Source organism: Dicentrarchus labrax, unplaced genomic scaffold (genome assembly GCF_905237075.1).
Source record: "Dicentrarchus labrax unplaced genomic scaffold, dlabrax2021, whole genome shotgun sequence".
NCBI classification, from domain to species: domain Eukaryota; kingdom Metazoa; phylum Chordata; class Actinopteri; family Moronidae; genus Dicentrarchus; species Dicentrarchus labrax.
This window is the reverse complement of record NW_026136710.1, coordinates 18,995,131-19,011,409: the sequence shown is the minus strand read 5'-3', so window position 1 is coordinate 19,011,409 and position 16,279 is coordinate 18,995,131. Positions and strand designations below refer to the sequence as shown.

The 16,279-nt window shown below is 42.3% G+C and overlaps 1 protein-coding gene across 4 annotated transcripts in view; it reads left to right on the top strand.

Annotated features, from left to right (window-relative positions):
- Positions 1 to 15,851, top strand: part of tsc1b (TSC complex subunit 1b) — a 29,404-nt gene extending 13,553 nt beyond the window's left edge. For 2 of the 4 annotated variants that reach the window (XM_051412725.1, XM_051412726.1), the window contains exons 10-23: positions 554 to 719; positions 853 to 974; positions 1,622 to 1,715; positions 2,230 to 2,337; positions 3,249 to 3,891; positions 4,104 to 4,166; positions 5,597 to 5,640; positions 7,757 to 7,923; positions 8,593 to 8,775; positions 8,965 to 9,075; positions 10,845 to 10,967; positions 11,978 to 12,165; positions 12,474 to 12,647; positions 13,233 to 15,851. In XM_051412725.1, the coding sequence (XP_051268685.1) occupies positions 554 to 719; positions 853 to 974; positions 1,622 to 1,715; positions 2,230 to 2,337; positions 3,249 to 3,891; positions 4,104 to 4,166; positions 5,597 to 5,640; positions 7,757 to 7,923; positions 8,593 to 8,775; positions 8,965 to 9,075; positions 10,845 to 10,967; positions 11,978 to 12,165; positions 12,474 to 12,647; positions 13,233 to 13,920 (2,874 nt within the window). In that variant the 3' untranslated portion in view covers positions 13,921 to 15,851. The remainder of the gene's footprint in view (positions 1 to 553; positions 720 to 852; positions 975 to 1,621; positions 1,716 to 2,229; positions 2,338 to 3,248; positions 3,892 to 4,103; positions 4,167 to 5,596; positions 5,641 to 7,756; positions 7,924 to 8,592; positions 8,776 to 8,964; positions 9,076 to 10,844; positions 10,968 to 11,977; positions 12,166 to 12,473; positions 12,648 to 13,232) is intronic. The other 2 variants (XM_051412727.1, XM_051412728.1) reach the window with 1 other exon arrangement.
- The last annotated feature ends 428 nt before the right edge of the window (positions 15,852 to 16,279 follow it).

The window sequence follows — 16,279 nt, the reverse complement described above, 5'->3', positions numbered from 1 at the left end:
TCCCTGGACACATCCTTTCTTTACGGGGCAGTTCATCTGTGGATTGAGTAGATGTAGTGGTAGTCTTGCACAGTACGATCAAAATTCCATTTACCTCCACTGTGTTGGGGTAAATGTTTCAGGGGTAAAAGATTCAGATTCAGGCAATTATCTCAGAACTTTGGCACATAAAACCAGAACTATTTTCACGAGCAGAAATGTGACCGTTCTATATGAAATTACAGCCAGGAGCAGCTTAGCTCAGCATAAAGGCTAGAACCAGGGCCAAACAGGGAGCCTAGCAAATTAACATGTTATATGTCATTTTATTCATCTGTATTTAAACCAAAGTGTAAAAACGAAAGCTTGTGGTTTTACAGTGGGTAATAAGTGAGCTTTAGAGGTGCTGGCAGGTGGATTTAGTTACCTTTGGACAGAGCTACACTAGCTGTTTTCAGTCCTTATGCTGAGTTAAGATAACTAGCTCCTGGCTGTAATTTCATATTGCATTGCAAATGTAGCAAACTATGATCTGATCTGTGATCATTTTGCTGTTTGCTCTATTTCTCTGCAGAACTCCACCTGTGAACTCAACTCTTCCTGTGGGGGGAAGGACCCTCTGTGGAGCCCCTCCTCGTTGTGTGGCATGGCCACGCCCCCCTCCTCCAGGGGCATGTCGCCCAACTTGGAGCTCTCCCACAGTGCCTCACACCTTCCCAGCCGCTTCCACTGCACATCAGGTCAACACTTCCACGATTACAATAGATTTAGACTTGGCTGTCGGTGTATTGTTGTATTTTTTTAATGTTTTTAACTGAGTGACGCTCTGGAATTTTCTTTTCTGCTGACTGCTGATTGTTTTGACCCGAGCAGGAGGAAAAGGAACTCCTGCCTCCAGCACTCCAGCCACCTCTTCCCCACCTCCCACCCTATCAGATGACTTCCCCATAATCTCCTTACCAGCCAACACAGTCCAGTCCAGTCCACCAAGAAAGGTATGCTCTCTCCCCTCCATTTTAAAAATGTGTCCCTAGAACAGTCCTTGTTTCTTCCCCTTTCAGTGAGTTCTTTGTGGGCAATTTTCTATTTGTGCATTTATATTTTCATTAAAAGACAAAAATCCCCAAACAGGCTTTTTCAGTTATTGTTTCAGCATGACAGAATTTCAAAAGTCCAATGGGTGTATTGTGATGATTCATCACCAGAATGCTGTTTTTCTGAATTTCATGACTGATCTTAATTGTTCAAGATCTGGTTTCTTGAATGATGCCTAATTAGGTACTGCCAAAAAAATGACAAATATGCCAGTCAGTTCAAATTATTATTATTATTATCTAACTTTCTTTTCATCTTGAAAACTAATTTCCTCAACAGCAGGAGGCAAATTAATTCATCAAATGTGGTTTAATTATGTAATTGTGCACTCAGAAGTAAAGCAACAGAAGAAAAGAGTTATTATTATAGTCATATTATTGGTTCTCAGCAGAAGTGTGATGTGTTTGGTTCTTATTCTGGTATATAAATGTAAGGATCATAATGGACTTTGCCTGTATGTGTCGGTCATCCCAGTGATCTTGTGAAATAAATGTGTAAAAATGAGGATTGGAGCAAACTACTGATTTCTTTGTGATTTTTTTTCCAGGATCGTCGACAAGGAGAAAGCAGCAAGCCGGCCCTGGTGAGACAGGAACAAGTAAAAGATACAGAGAAGAGTGCAGAAGTAGCCACAAACAGAGGTTAGTCGTGATGGGCCTCATTACTATGATTTATCATCATTAATTAAAGTAAAGATCCTCACAGGTTCTTAATTTTGGATGAGATTTGTGGTAAACCACAGTTAATCTTTGATCCAGAGAGAACACCGACACTGGCAGCAGCATCATGAGCAGCAGTTAAATCCCAGCCGTGGTTAAAAAGGGCAGAAATTACTGTAATCTTTATTGCACTTCACAGCTCACACACTCTGTTTGCCTCTAAAAACACATTTTCCTGTGATGATTATGATGTACCACGTGATCAGAGCTGCCAGGGAGTCCACTTTGATCTCAGGTGTTTAACATGTTTACATACAGACTCAGTTAGAATTAATGTCATTTTAACTTGGCCCGGCTTCTATTCGTGATGCCAAATGTTGAATAAATTGGTTGATCAGTCCTAATCTTTGTTATTAGTCGTTTTGATGTTGTGTCTTTTTGGAGATGTTATGTTTCTGACATCACACCCACAGTGATGCACGCATTTCCTCATCAGATGCAGGAGCTGCTGAGAATGTCTCCATGACTTTGACAGAGCTGTCGGTCTTCATGAAGAAACAGGAGCTGGAGCTTCAGCTGAGAACAGAGAAAGAGAGGGAAGAGGGTGAGTATCGACTTCTTGGTATAGATCATAGAACTAGATCCAGGTGGTATATGACTCAGCATGGAAAACTGGCCAGTTGTGGGTATTTTCTTCAAGAAAAGAGAATCCACCAAAAACAAACAATGCAGTCTTGACAAGTACATGTGTACAAGTGTGGGTTTTTTTTGTGTGTTTTAACAACCAAACCACAATATGACTAGACCAGACATGAGGTATGCTCATCCGGAGCATGTACCAGTTTCAGTATAAACAACAATATATTTTTTCATAAAGAAGATGGCAGATAATTAATAAATACAACATAGGAAATTACATACATTAAATACAGTTATACAGACACTGTAAAAACACACTAAAGAAGGCAGAGAAAGTGTATTTAGACTCTACACAGATGAATGTTTAGCTGACTCCATACAATGCAAATACAGCCAAAGGTATACAGATACCCGTGAGACCCGTTTTATGGAGAATTTTGAATTGGATCGCAACTTTAAATAAGTGAATTCACTCTCCTGTTAAGCTAAATGAGCCTGAGCTCATGGACTTTGACTAAATATTCAGGATGCTAACACATCCCTGTTTATATCCCTGTGTGTTCAGCTGGCTCTGCACAGTTATTGGTTTAAATCCCACTCGAGCCACTTGTACTAAAAATAAATGCACCTTCAGTACTGTGAAACACTTTGAATAAGAGCGTCTGCCAAATGGCACGAGCTCTGCTGTTAAAGCTAGCTGCTTAAATTCCTCTTTGGGGAAAAACAGAAGTCCTGGAAACTTTAGGTTTTCTGTGTGGGATAGCAGGTACTTGGCACTTGTTGTGACTGCAGAAATATTTATGTGCAGACATTGACATTCAGAACATTACATCCAGGTTTAACTGCATTCTCTTCCATATGTTGTTCCTGCTGCAGCTGCCATCACAGAGGAGCTGCTGAAGATCACTGAAGATAAGCAGGAGTTGTCGGGCCTGAGGGGCTTCGACTCCCCATTCTATCACACTACCGAGACTCTGACTGGCTGCCAGGCACAAGACAAGACCCTCTCCGACGCCCAGCTTGGAGGCCCCATTCGGGACACCCACCATGTCGTATCGACGCCAGACAAAGCTGAGAACACTGCGAGTACCAGTGGCGTTGGGAGTGAAAAAGGAGGAGGAGCGGGAGGAGACAGCAGGAGTTCAGCCCTCGGCCTCGAGCAGTCCTGGTCCTTCCAGTCAGGTTTCACCCCCATCGATCATCACCTGCACCGGAGCCCCTCTGCCCCGGACGATGAGTTGGGCAAGTTTGGGATGTTCTCCCCGAGCCCGTGCAGCAAGACCCCGGCCCCGGTGCCCTATGAGTCATTCTTCGACCTGGCCCTGCCCAGGGCGGCCTCACTCTTCGTGGGCCAGAAGACGTCGGAGGCGGTGCACAAGGCAGCGATGGAGAGGTTGTCGCAGTGGGAGGAAGGGTTGGAGGACGGGGAGGAGGAAGGGGTAGTGTCTGCTTCACCACTGGAGGTGCTGGATCGCCTTGTTCAGCAGGGGAGCGACACCCATGATAAAGTGCTCAAGAGGTAAGGAAGCAGATATACATGAATGTTTTCTGTTAATAAATGAAGACCTGTAGAGGACTGTGCAGCTGTGGGGGAGGTATTTGCTCTCCGAGTGCTCTCCGAGTCTCCGAGTGCTCTCCAGTTCTGTCAGTTTGTTGTCAGTGTCAAACTCGTGATGTTGATCATACTGAGGAAACTCAGGAGTGTGTTTTGATGTGCTGTTCACTGTGCAGAGCCTGCCTGGGTAGTTTCCAGTCTATTACTGCAGCCGAAAGGAAACACCCAGTTGAGAACAAGTATGACATTGTTCAGAATCCGCCGCCCCCTTTCTTTCTCCACACACACACACGCAAACACACACAGTGAGCCGGTCCTCTGAGCCAATAATGCAACAGCAGAGACAGTGTCAGCAAAGTCAGCACTGGGCCCAGAACAATCTGGCTTTGCTCACTTCATTTGCCCATCACCTCCATATTTTACTGTCTCCATCAAAGCCAAACACGGCCTGATGGAGGGGACAAAATCAGCGGAAACAGAGACCAAAGTACGGCTCAGGCAAATAACCAATAGGGCAAATTATTAGTGTGGTCAAATTTTGTAATAAAAATGAAGTAAAAACAACATTAGTGTGACATAACTATAACAGCACTATGAATACATTACCACATCTACTGAAGTAAATATAGTAAAAAGTTTTACTTCTGTTTAAATTAATACCTCTCAATTTCTTTAAAGGTCCAGTGTGTAACATTTTAGGAGGATTTATTGGCAGAAATGTAATATAATATTAAGTTGTATGTTTTAATTTCCGTGTTTGTGTTTTTGTTACCTTAGCATGAGCTGTTTTTATCCACAGAGGGAGCGGGTCCTGTTCTACAGAGTCCGCCATGTTGAACTGCCATGTTTCAATAGTAGCCCAGGACAGATCAACCAAACACTGGCACTCGGTTTCACAATATTTGTGGCCACTGTAGTTGGTTGCAATCTGCAACTCTACTACTCGACTACTCGATGCCACTAAATCCTACACACTGGTCCTTTGAGTATTATAAATTGGGCATTTGGGGAAATATGTTAAGAAATAGCTCCAGCACATAACCCGCTGGTAAACCAGAGTTTTCTTTTACACTTAGTTTTTTAATATATCCATTATGTGATAATTGGTGAGCTTTAAAGGTTCTGAAAAGCAGATTTTGTTACCTGTGGACAGAGCTAGGCTGGCTGTTTCCCGCTTTATGCTAACAGTCTCCTGGCTTTGTATACATAACTACAGACATTAGATTGTAACATATGCAGACCGTATCACCATAGAATCTTGTGTGCTAACCTGTGCTTTCCATCTTTCACCCATGTAATATAGCTCAGTCTGTGCTGTCTATGGCTGGCCTTGGTAATTGTTTGTTTTTGAATTTCTTGCAGCAGTGGTGGGAAATAGGGATATAGTTTATGTTTTAGACTACAACTAACATCAATGAAATGTGGCTACAGACACAGTAATACACAAAATTTAAAATGTTTCCCCATTTCCAATACCACAAACTGTTGCCTTTCTAAAACATATATAACTATACTGTTATATACTGTTTATTTCTTTACTAAAAATGATCATATCATTAACATCTTCACTGGCATGAATTGTCTAAGAGCAGCTTAATAGAGATAATGTATAGAGAAAACATCAGAGATTGTTCTTATAAAACGGTTTTCTCATTCTCTCCTTTTACAGATTACCTTTGCCAAGTAAGTCAGCTGACTGGACGCACTTTGGAGGTAAAACACCACAACGCTGTCGAACACTGATGAAAGCAGCTATTATAAAGGCTGCAGATGGAGCGTTATTTAGGCATGACTAGTGATTCGTCACAAGCTCTGAGACATGAACAGCATGTTAAAATGTTACCCAGCTAGACATGGAATTTGTTCTACTGAGATTTATCAAAACACACAAACTTCCCACAGTCATGCAGGACTCTGATTCAAAATGTTGGCCATTTTTTTGGGGGGGGCTTCTTCAGCCTTTATTTACCATCCTGTATGCACCCAGTCAACCCAGAGCAAGAATCAAATTTTCTCCAGCAGCTCACAACAACAAGGACACACTTTCTCTCTGCCAAACTTGTAACTACAACTCTGGAATTTGGTCATCTCTCCTGGTTGACTGATAGGAGTCATGTAATGTTGATCGCATCTAAAACAAATCTTCACTCAGCGCCTGTAGCCGACTGACATAAACTTTCTGGAGGACTGTTAAGGTCTTGGATCAAATTCTCAAGAGAATTATTCTCTACATGTTCCATCCCTGCTCTCTCCCCTCTTTGTACATGTAAACAAGTGAAGCTCTGTATCCAGAGTTATGTTGGCCATTTGTAGGGATTGAGGAGCACTACATTTTTCACATTTTAACTATCTTTATCATGTGATTAACTGGGTAACAGCAGTCTTAAAGTCAGCCAAGCAGGGTTGCTACCATCAGGTTGTAGGTTCAAATCAAAAGACTAAAATCTTGCCACATGCATGTTGATCAATAATTTGGTGACCCTTGAAATAACTGCCATCAGGATATCAAGCAGTCAAGCTGCCGAATAGCCAACAGACAGCTCCGCTTGTTGCTTCTACCAAGGAGGGCGTTTGTTTTTTAGTCACCAAAATATCTCTTAAATAGGGCAGATTTCAATGAAATTTGGGGGGCCATGAGCCAAGGAACAAGTGATTAGTTTTAGGCGCAGACCCAGCATTCTTATGAAATGATTCCTTTGAACTGAGAAGGAATCAGGAGTCCAGCACACTGCAGGTCACTTGTTCTCACTTCATTTAATTTCAGCGTTTTGGTAGAGCTGTATGTTGTTTGGAAATGTTCTTTCACAGATACCAAACAATATCGAATTCCTTTAAAACCTTTTTTCATTTAATAATAGAAGCTGAAGTTCTCAAAAGTTAAATGTTAAGCAATGTTTAAATGATATCACAAAGTATATGAGCAAAGAATAAATAAACAAGACGATTAATCTGACCAGATGTTCAGTGCCAACTTTTGGTACTTGATATTTATTTTTGATATTTGGTGCTACAGTCACATTTCACATTGATGCCAAGGCCTCTGTTAACAGTAGTTTTTGGTGTTACTCTTTGTGCAAAAACTTCACTGAAGATTTTAATGTTTTCTTAAAATTGTGAATTTAATGTAAATGTAATGATCGCCATAACCTTAAGGAAAAATATCTGGCAAATGTATCACATGATTGTCACTGTTTGTTGTGATGATCCAGATTAAATTATTTTTAAAAAACATTTAACCACATATAAAGGATTATTCAAAGCTAACAGAGGTCCATGCTCTTTTAAATGCTTTGTATTCTGTGTAGTTTCTTGTCACTGTGTGAGACAGATCAGTAAATCTTCTGTTTGTAAAGTTCAACACATGCTTATATATATATTATATTTTTTATTTTTTTTTTTATTTTTATAAATTTGGGTTTTATTGCCTTTATGATAGAAACAGCTGAAGATAAACAGGAAATGGGGACAGAGAGAGGGACATGCAGCAAAGGGCCGCAGGTCGGATTCGAACCCTGGGCCGCTGCAGCAAGGACTCAGCCTTGGTACATGAGTCGCCAGCTCTACCCACTGAGCTAACCGGGCACCCATAAAGCTTATATTTTACAGTAAATGAAAATTAACACCAGAATCCTGTCCTGCTTTTCTGGCTTGAGAAAATCACAGCATTGTATTTATACACTGTCATTTTTTCCATTATATTCTCATTAAATGAGCTGTGCTATTCTGGTGTTCCACACTTGAATAATAATTAAGCTCATTTCTAGCAGTGTGTATGTGTGTCAGGTGTGTGACCGTGTTAATTACATTATTATTACCATGGCTTCCCCAGGCTCAGCTCCGCTGGACGAGCTTCACACGCTGCGCAGCCAGCTGCTCCTGCTGCACAACCAGCTGCTGTACGAGCGCTACAAGAGGGAGCAGCACGCCGTCCGCAACCGCCGCCTCCTCCGACGCATCATCAACGCCACTGCACTGGAGGAGCAGAACAACGCCATGGCGAGTTTGCACGTGCTCATTATCACATATTAGCCCTGTTTAAGCACTTTAAAGTGACAAAAACAGTGTTTGAAACAAAGGGAAGGGAAGTGTAGATTTACTGAGATGCAGCACCACAGGACAATTAAAGGTCTGCCCTCTAAATGGAGGCTCACATGTTTGATCCCTCAAAAACCAGTGTGTCGTGAGAAAATGCATCTATATTCTCCAGAGATATCAACTGATCACTGAGGCATTTGTAGTGTTTCACAGCTCCAGCTGTCAGATCAGTCGAGTGTCCTCTGCAGCAGGTAACTGAAGTTGTTTTGTTTGCAGCTGAGACAGACGGATCGCTTTTCAACAAGTGATGCTTACTAAGAAGCCATGAAGGCTGGTTTGTCTCCAGGAATGAAATGTAAACAAAGAGGTGGAACACCGACACATTCCTTCAGCAATCAGTTGAAAGAAAAATACATTTTCTGCTAATCTGAAACAGAACAGAAACAGTGTTTGAGGTTTTTGGAGAAAATGTCTGTGTGATCCCTGCTCTCACAAGACCAGCTGAACCATTTGAGAGGAAAAACATGGCACAAACTGCTTCAAACTGCCTTAAAACATCTATCTTCTGTAACAAACATTTAGAAACTCTTGTACACGTTGTACTCAACTTATGTATCTTTGTGTGTGCAGAAGGACCAGCTGAATCTGCAGAGTGTGGACATCTTGTCTTTGAGGGAGAGTCTGCAGGTGGAGCAGCAGCGGTACAGACAGCTGTGGGACGACCGGGAAACAGTGGTGACCAGGTTGCACAGTCAGATCAGACAGCTGCAGCAGGGACGAGACGACTACTACACCAAGAACCAGGAGCTCCAGGTACACTCACACACTCGCACTGATCCTGAGATGGACAAACGATGTATATCACTGTACACGTTTTATACAAAAACAATACAATGTCAGTGACAATATAATCATGATAATACAGTACATATATATTTCTCCACTATAGTCACCATTATCAGATATAGTATAACTCTTTTCACTCTGGTTTTGTGTCTCCAGAGCAAGCTGCAGGAGTGTCAGAAAAAGATGGATGAACTGGAGGCGGAGCTTCAGAGGGCCAACAACAAAGTCTGCCACACTGGTCACCTCCTCAACCAGATGACTATTAAGGTAGAGACACATCATTTTCTCAATTTTGGGCTGCTAACAGAATATAAATAAAAGCCCCTTGCAGACATGGGATATGGAACATGGCTGGCTTAATAGTCAGAAATACAGTGGAATGCAATTACAATGCAGTAAGAAGATGCCCAAAATGAAATGCAGGAAATAAAAGTGCAGCATAGACCCAAATCAGTGGAGAGCAGAGGTGGCTAACAGAGGGGGTGGTGTCACTGCTGGAGAACAGCTGTAAGGGCAAGTAATGGTATAAAGGAAACGGAGGGATACATGTCCTGTCTGTTCACTCATTCGTTTCATAATTTATTGAAGAATTCGACTTCCTGTTCTGCTGTTCTTAATTCCTATTTTCTCTCATGCTGTACTGTATTTAAGGCATTTTTTAAACAATATTTCGAAAAATGAATTCCCATTGTATTAGTTTTAATTAGTTTTTTTTTGGAAAAAGACCAGGTACTACAAATGTATTACTGTGCTCATAGAAGGTGGGCTGTCTCTGACGTGGGTTCTTATTCAGACATCCGGCCAACATGTAAAATTGCCAGCGCATTTACTTAATAGGGTGCCTGTCTGAAAGGGGCTATAATAGTCATGTTGCTTTTAAAAGTGTTCTCATTACAAGAACCTTTTGGGACTGTCTTTTTTTGGCCTGACATTTCCAGTTCTTTCTTGTTTTGACTCAGATTTTGATTGTGGACGGCCACATACTGCGCCAAAAGGGTTTTATTTCCTTCGATACTTATGCATAAATCTAAATCCGGTTAAATGAGCTGCTGATGTATCATTGGTATATTATTAGCATACAATTTCTTTTTAGTAAAATTTTTTTCAAAACAAAGCTGGCAAAAAGAAGGATTAAAGTCTAATACATTTTATCTTCCATGTCTGGGCAGGTGTTTATTTCCAGATAAGGAAACACGTCCCTACTAACAAACCCATATGGGAACTATTTACGCAGCGTATTGCTAATAACGACTAACTGCTTTATGTTAAATCAGCAGGATTGTTTAGTCGCTGCCCCTTCAGGCTCATTCAGTGTCAAATCTGAATGAAAATCTCTCCTGCTTTCCTAAATGGAGGAATTGGGCAGGACAGCGAGCAGGCTTGCAGGGCAGTAGGGTCAGACTTGGGGAGTTGCCCCCATCCTCGTCCTGCCACCTCCCTGTAGACTGCAGACTGTCCCAGGGCTGGGTTGCCTTGGAGATGGTGTCTCTCACTCTCTATTTTTGGGTCAGCAACACGGGGGGTCTGGGTGTTTTTCTGCCTCCTGGGGTTTGTCTGAGGTCTGTTTCCCTCGTCTGACCCAGACTGAACTGAAATCCTGACAAACAAGGAGCCGCTGATTCAGGAAACCGGGCATTTCAGATCAGACTGCATCCACACGGTTGATTAAAGGTCCTTATTTATGATATTCAGACTGTATGGTTAACATTCTGTGAATTCAAGGCCTGGGGATTGATTTTTCAAGATTATTCCCATAAAATGGCTGTAAAGCGTAACACAAAGTAAAGTTCTGTCATAAAGTAACATTTATTTTCAGACAAAAGTAGCTCCTTAGACTGACGTACAGACTGAAATATTTGCACGGCTCATTTGCTGCTGCCCGTTGAATCTTCAATGTATTCAGCCAGATCGTTAACGGCTAATTCTGTTGCGCTTTATCGCTGATGTATTTCCCCGATATTTCTGGACAGGTTTGATTTGTAGCGTAATTGCTGCTTTGCCCTCCATCGTCATTGTTTGTCTCGTGTGTCCTTCAGCTGAGCAACAGTGAGAGCACCCAGCAGCAGATGAGTTTCCTGAACAAGCAGCTGCTGCTCCTCGGGGAGGCACATAAGCTGTCCATGCAGGAGTTACACCACACAGGCGCCGATAATACAAAGGTATGCTGGAAGGAAGTGTGTGTGTGTGTGTGTGTGTGTGTGTGTGTGTGTGTGTGTGTGTGTGTGTGTGTGTGTGTGTGTGTGTGTGTGTGTGTGTGAGTGTGTGTGAGTGTGTGTGAGTGTGTGTGAGTGTGTGTAAGTGTGTGTGTGAGACAGATGCAGAGAACTGCAGAGACGACATACTGAGGTGAAAAAAGGGACACTAATTGGGTTTGTTGGGCGTCAAGTCAGATTGTCCCACTGATGCGTTTTTAGCTTCGATGTAACATCATCTGTCACGGTCATAGTTTTACTTCATTGTAGTCAGAAGGTAGTTTTAATTGCATATGAATTAATTCTAAAGTCTATCCTAAAATACATCCTGCTCATAAACTCTGTTAACAGAGCTTACCTGAAAGTAAAGAGCACATTGTGTGTTTTTACCCTCAACAAAGCCTGACTGGTCCAGATATGTTAAAATTGACTAGCCAATCATAAGCCACATATTTTGTATTACATTTTTTCACATCTCGCATCTGGCTGTAATCTACCAGACTCACAGATAAGAATTTGATATGTAGAGCTGAGACGATTAGTAAAGCATCAGAAAATTAATTCAGCAACAAATTTGATAATCAGTTGATTATCTTATGTTTGTTTGTTTTGTTTTTAGCAGAAATGCCATTTGCACAACATTGTCTGGTTCCTTCTGAGTATCTTTGTGATTTGTGTTGGTCAGAAAAGAAAGCAAATCCATGACATCACCTTGAGCTTCAGGGAATTTTGATAATCAAGTCCGATGTCCAAAGCTTCACTGAATGCACCACAAGACACAAAGACCTCTGAGTCAGACTACATTCACCAGTACTATAGATAATGGTACAAAACGGCATTTACTGCAAATAAAAAACAAAAAGTATAGCACATTGAAAAATTCCCCATATACCAACCATGTGTCTTTGTCACTCTCTCAACTGTTTCTTGTTCCTTCCTGTTCTGTCCGCCTCTGTACACAATGTCCCTCAACCCAGGAGGCCCAGATGCTGCGGGTGTCTTACGAGAAAGAGGTGGAGACGCTGAGGCAGAACCTGCTGGTTCAGGGTCAGAAACTGGAGGCAGCGCAGCAGAGAGTCTCCGAGCTGGAGACGCACCTCTCCAAGAAGGAACACCTCATCGTCGAGCAGAAGAAGTTCCTTGAGGATGTAAAATGTCAAGCAAAGTGAGTAAGAACCTCATGAGTCCTCAAAACAAGCTCGCGTTGGAGCATCTAAATCAGTAGGACATGAGTCAGTTGTCTAAGTAGATCACACAGTATTGTTTGGATTAATACAGGCAGGTACAAAGCCAGTCTCTGCCTGTATGTTCAATTAGTGTTTTCTTTCTTTGTCTCATTTATTCTCTCTTTGTATCTGTCACATCTCATGTTTTCTCTCTGCATGGTTCCCCTTTACTCTGTTTTAATTGTTCTCATATTCTCTCTCCCACTTTTTCCCTGTACCTGTCTTGTCTCTGTCTCTGTCTCTGCAGGGCTGAGCTGCAGGCCTCAGACAGCAGGTATCAAGCTCAGAGGAGAATCACTCAGCTGCTGCAGACTGAACTCCTGCAGCTCTACAGCAGAGTGGAGATGGAGGCTCCTGCCAGCACTGCCACCAGTTCACCACCAGGGGGCAGAGCTGACCCACACACTCTTGCTGACTCCAGGTCAGACTCCGAGCTCCCTTTTTTTTTTTTTTTTTTTTTTTAGTGCAGTTGGTTTCTTTTGTTGTGTTATCTGTTCTGTTTCCTAGATTGTACAGTTTGCAAATTGTTGTGTTACACTGTTGAACTCAACCTTTTTGGTTTGTCACAATTTAAAGTGACCAGTGTTTTAGTTTTGATTATTGTATGTCTAAGTTTCAAGCAGATCACCTGTGATTGTTTAATTTGTATTACTTTAGAGGCCCCCAAATGTAAAATGATTATTATTACTGTGTGCAATTTAAAAAAAAAAAAAAAAAAAAAAAAAAAAAAAACAACAACAACAAAAGCTCATTATAATTGATTAATAATAGCAGTGCTGTCATCATTCTGCTTCAGGTGTCATAACTGATATTTTTATACAACATAATAGAAATGCAGAATGAAACACCTGATAAAACTATAGCTCTGGCAGTTTCTGTATGACTAAATGTAATTAATGCATGTGTCTGTAAACATTATGGTACCCTCTGATCTGATCTTATATGTTATACATGTCCTGGTACTTGAGTTTGTTTTCTTTACACGTCAATATTTTGTCCTCCTCAGTGTCATGGTGCCAGATGGACCAAGTAAAACTCACAGCAGTGAGGAGGCAGACATTAGACCACCACACGACTCCCCTCGGGGCAACGGCAGCACTTTATCGCCAGGGCAACCAAAGGCGAGCAACTCTTCCAAGACAACAGCCAACTCCATCAACGGCAGCCAGGACCTGGCCCCGCCCCTGCTGGTGGAGCCCTCCCTGTCCTGTCCCCACGCCAACTCGCTGGCACCCCAGCCCCCCTCTGACGCGCCGCTGACCGTGGGCTCCTACCCCAGCGCCAAGAGCTTCCTGGGCATGAGGGCGCGCGAGCTGTTCCGCAACAAAAGCGAGAGCCAGTGTGACGAGGAGCAACCGCCGCCACGCCTGGCCGGCCTCGCCCACGACCTGAAGACTGAGCTGTGCGTGGAGCCGCCCTGCCCAGGTTATATAGCCCCAGTCTGCCCTGTACCTTGCCTCATCCCGACCCCGCCCCCCGTCCCAGCCCCTGCCCTTGCCCCAGCCGCTCCGCTCACTGTGCCCACCAAGGAGCCCCCCTCTGAGCCCAAGCAACGGGCCTCCAGCCAGGAAAGCCCCCGCAGGAAGGCAGCGGTGGGGCCAGGTGGAGGGCGGGGTCACGCAGTGTCGGGGCGCCCCCGGCAGCAGCAGCTAAAGATCATGGACTATAATGAAACACATCACGAGCACAGTTAGAGACACGGAACTGAGCCGGGACGCAGGGCGGAGGTGGAGAGACTGAAGTTTAACGATGAAGAAGAGCTACAAATCAGTGAAAGAGTAAACATGTCAGCAACTCTTTGGAATTCAGTGTTATTTGTTCCATTCCTCTGAGTGGACAACAGGATTTCAGCCCAGTGTTTTTCTACTTTTGTTTTCTCTTTTTTTTATATATACTGATTCATTCCCTTGAAGAATGTTGACAAGGTTACAGGGACACAAAGTCCAATTTGTTGTTACCAGTGAAGATGCTAGACTTATGAATTTGGTTATGAATCAAAGATAAGCTGACAGAATATGAACAAAGTTATTGATAACTTGCATGTGACTCGGTTAGTCTGACATTTCAAAGGTCATTCCACCTAAAATACATAAATGTAGCTTTTCCCACCTGGCTCCAGTTGTATCAGCCATACAGATAGCTTAAACTGTAATTTAAGCCAAATTTTGACATCTGTCTCTGAGATTCCTGCCTCCACAGACAACACAATGGAAGTGAATGGAATTCTGTTTGTGATGCTCTCCGCACTGAAAGATTACTCTTCGTCACAGTAACTTTGGATAATCCACAGACCTTTCTGACACTTTTCATTGCAACTACAATCTACTGAAGACATGAAAAAAGTTCAGAGCGAGGTCTATGGATTATTCAGAGTAATGTGGACACCGTTTCTGGAGAGAAGGTTGCTGTTAAAATGTTTAGATATCATGTTTAAATGCTGTGAGGACCACAAATAAAGTTCCCTTCACCTCTATTGTGTTGGCTGTGGACACAGGAATCTCAGAGTCAGATATCTCAAAACTTGGACAAATAAAATTTGCCCTAGTTGATAACACTAAAGCTAAGTGAGAAAAAGTAAGTCATTTGTGTGTACTGACCCTTTTAACATTCAAACATTTCCACTTCCAATCAAATCAGATATTTAAAAAAAAAACACTAGAGGAGCAGGAGATGTTACATTTGTCACTATTCTGTTAGGCGTGGACCGAAATATGTTTTTGATATCTGAGTGCATGTTGCGTGAGTGTTACATCAGAGTGGTGGAGGTGATCAGTACGTAGAGATGTTTGTTCTGAGGAAACCTTGGGAGTGTGACTTTATCGCTGCTGGACTGAATTGGAAAACTAACCAAAAGAAGTCAGGAGGAGAATGTGTTTGGTTTGCGAATGTGCGAGCGTGTTGGTGGTGCAGTCATGTTGGATTTCGTGCTTCGGCAAAGATGCAACGAGGAAAGTGTATGAAATTTAGAAAATTGATGAAATTGTATGCATTTTTATAAATTTCACATTCCGTCGCACCTTTTCTTTTTTTTATTTATTCAGCCATGAAGGGTGCTCACAAGTACATATCCTAAATTAGAATCAGACCTGGCAGTGACAAGTTATATAAACCATCTTTTTCTGTTCGAGACGACCAGCTGATCATAATGAAGTGCCATGCAAACGTTTGTGGTCTGGCTGAGTTCAAACATCTCCAAACAGAAGTGTTGTTTCTCATGTTGCATGTACGTTCAGCTGGTACAGCGTGGGAAATAAAACCAAAAACATCTTGTCCAATCAGGTTCCCTTCTGCAGGTCTGATAAACACGGAGTTACCTCGTTTCTTCTAAGTATTAGAAGTAAACTCCAGTTTTGAAAGTTGACTAAATCCTGTTGTCCACTGGGAACTCCTGCTGTCACTTCCTTTTGCCTCGCTATCTAAAGCATGTTCAACAATCCACTTTAAATGCCAACCGTAGTAACTACAGCAAACCAAGACAGAAGGTACAATCAGCACAAACTGAAGAGACCAGGACTCTGACCAGAGCTGGAGAATCTGGGACAAAATGGCAAAAAGGAAGTTCTTAAAGCAGTGGCTTGTGTTTAACTGTGAACAATAAAGATCGTCTTCAATGTTTTGCACTACAGTTCTGAGTTTTGCTCTTTTTTTTGGCTGCTGAATGTCAGCCCCTCGATTTGGTTTGTACATCCGTAGAGATGTAACAATGAGGTGTTTTGTCAGTGAAGGTTGAGTTTATTTTTGGGACTGGAAACTTTCAGATGTTTGCAGATTGAAAAGAGTCTGTCCATCCTGCTAAACTGTGGTTGGTTTTCAGTTTGATAGAAAACAGATGAACAGAGAGTCAGTGATTTACTTTGGTGGTAAGCGCTGTGATATAAAGCCCACCTGGGTACAGTACAGGTATGAGCCCTAGAGCCAAATGATAAATCAATTAATTTATTGACAGAAAATTGTTCTAATAACTGATTTAACTTTCCATCTTCTTAAAAGAGAAGATTTGCTGCTTTTCCTTGTCTGATATCATAGTAAACTGAATATCTTTTGGACTGTCGA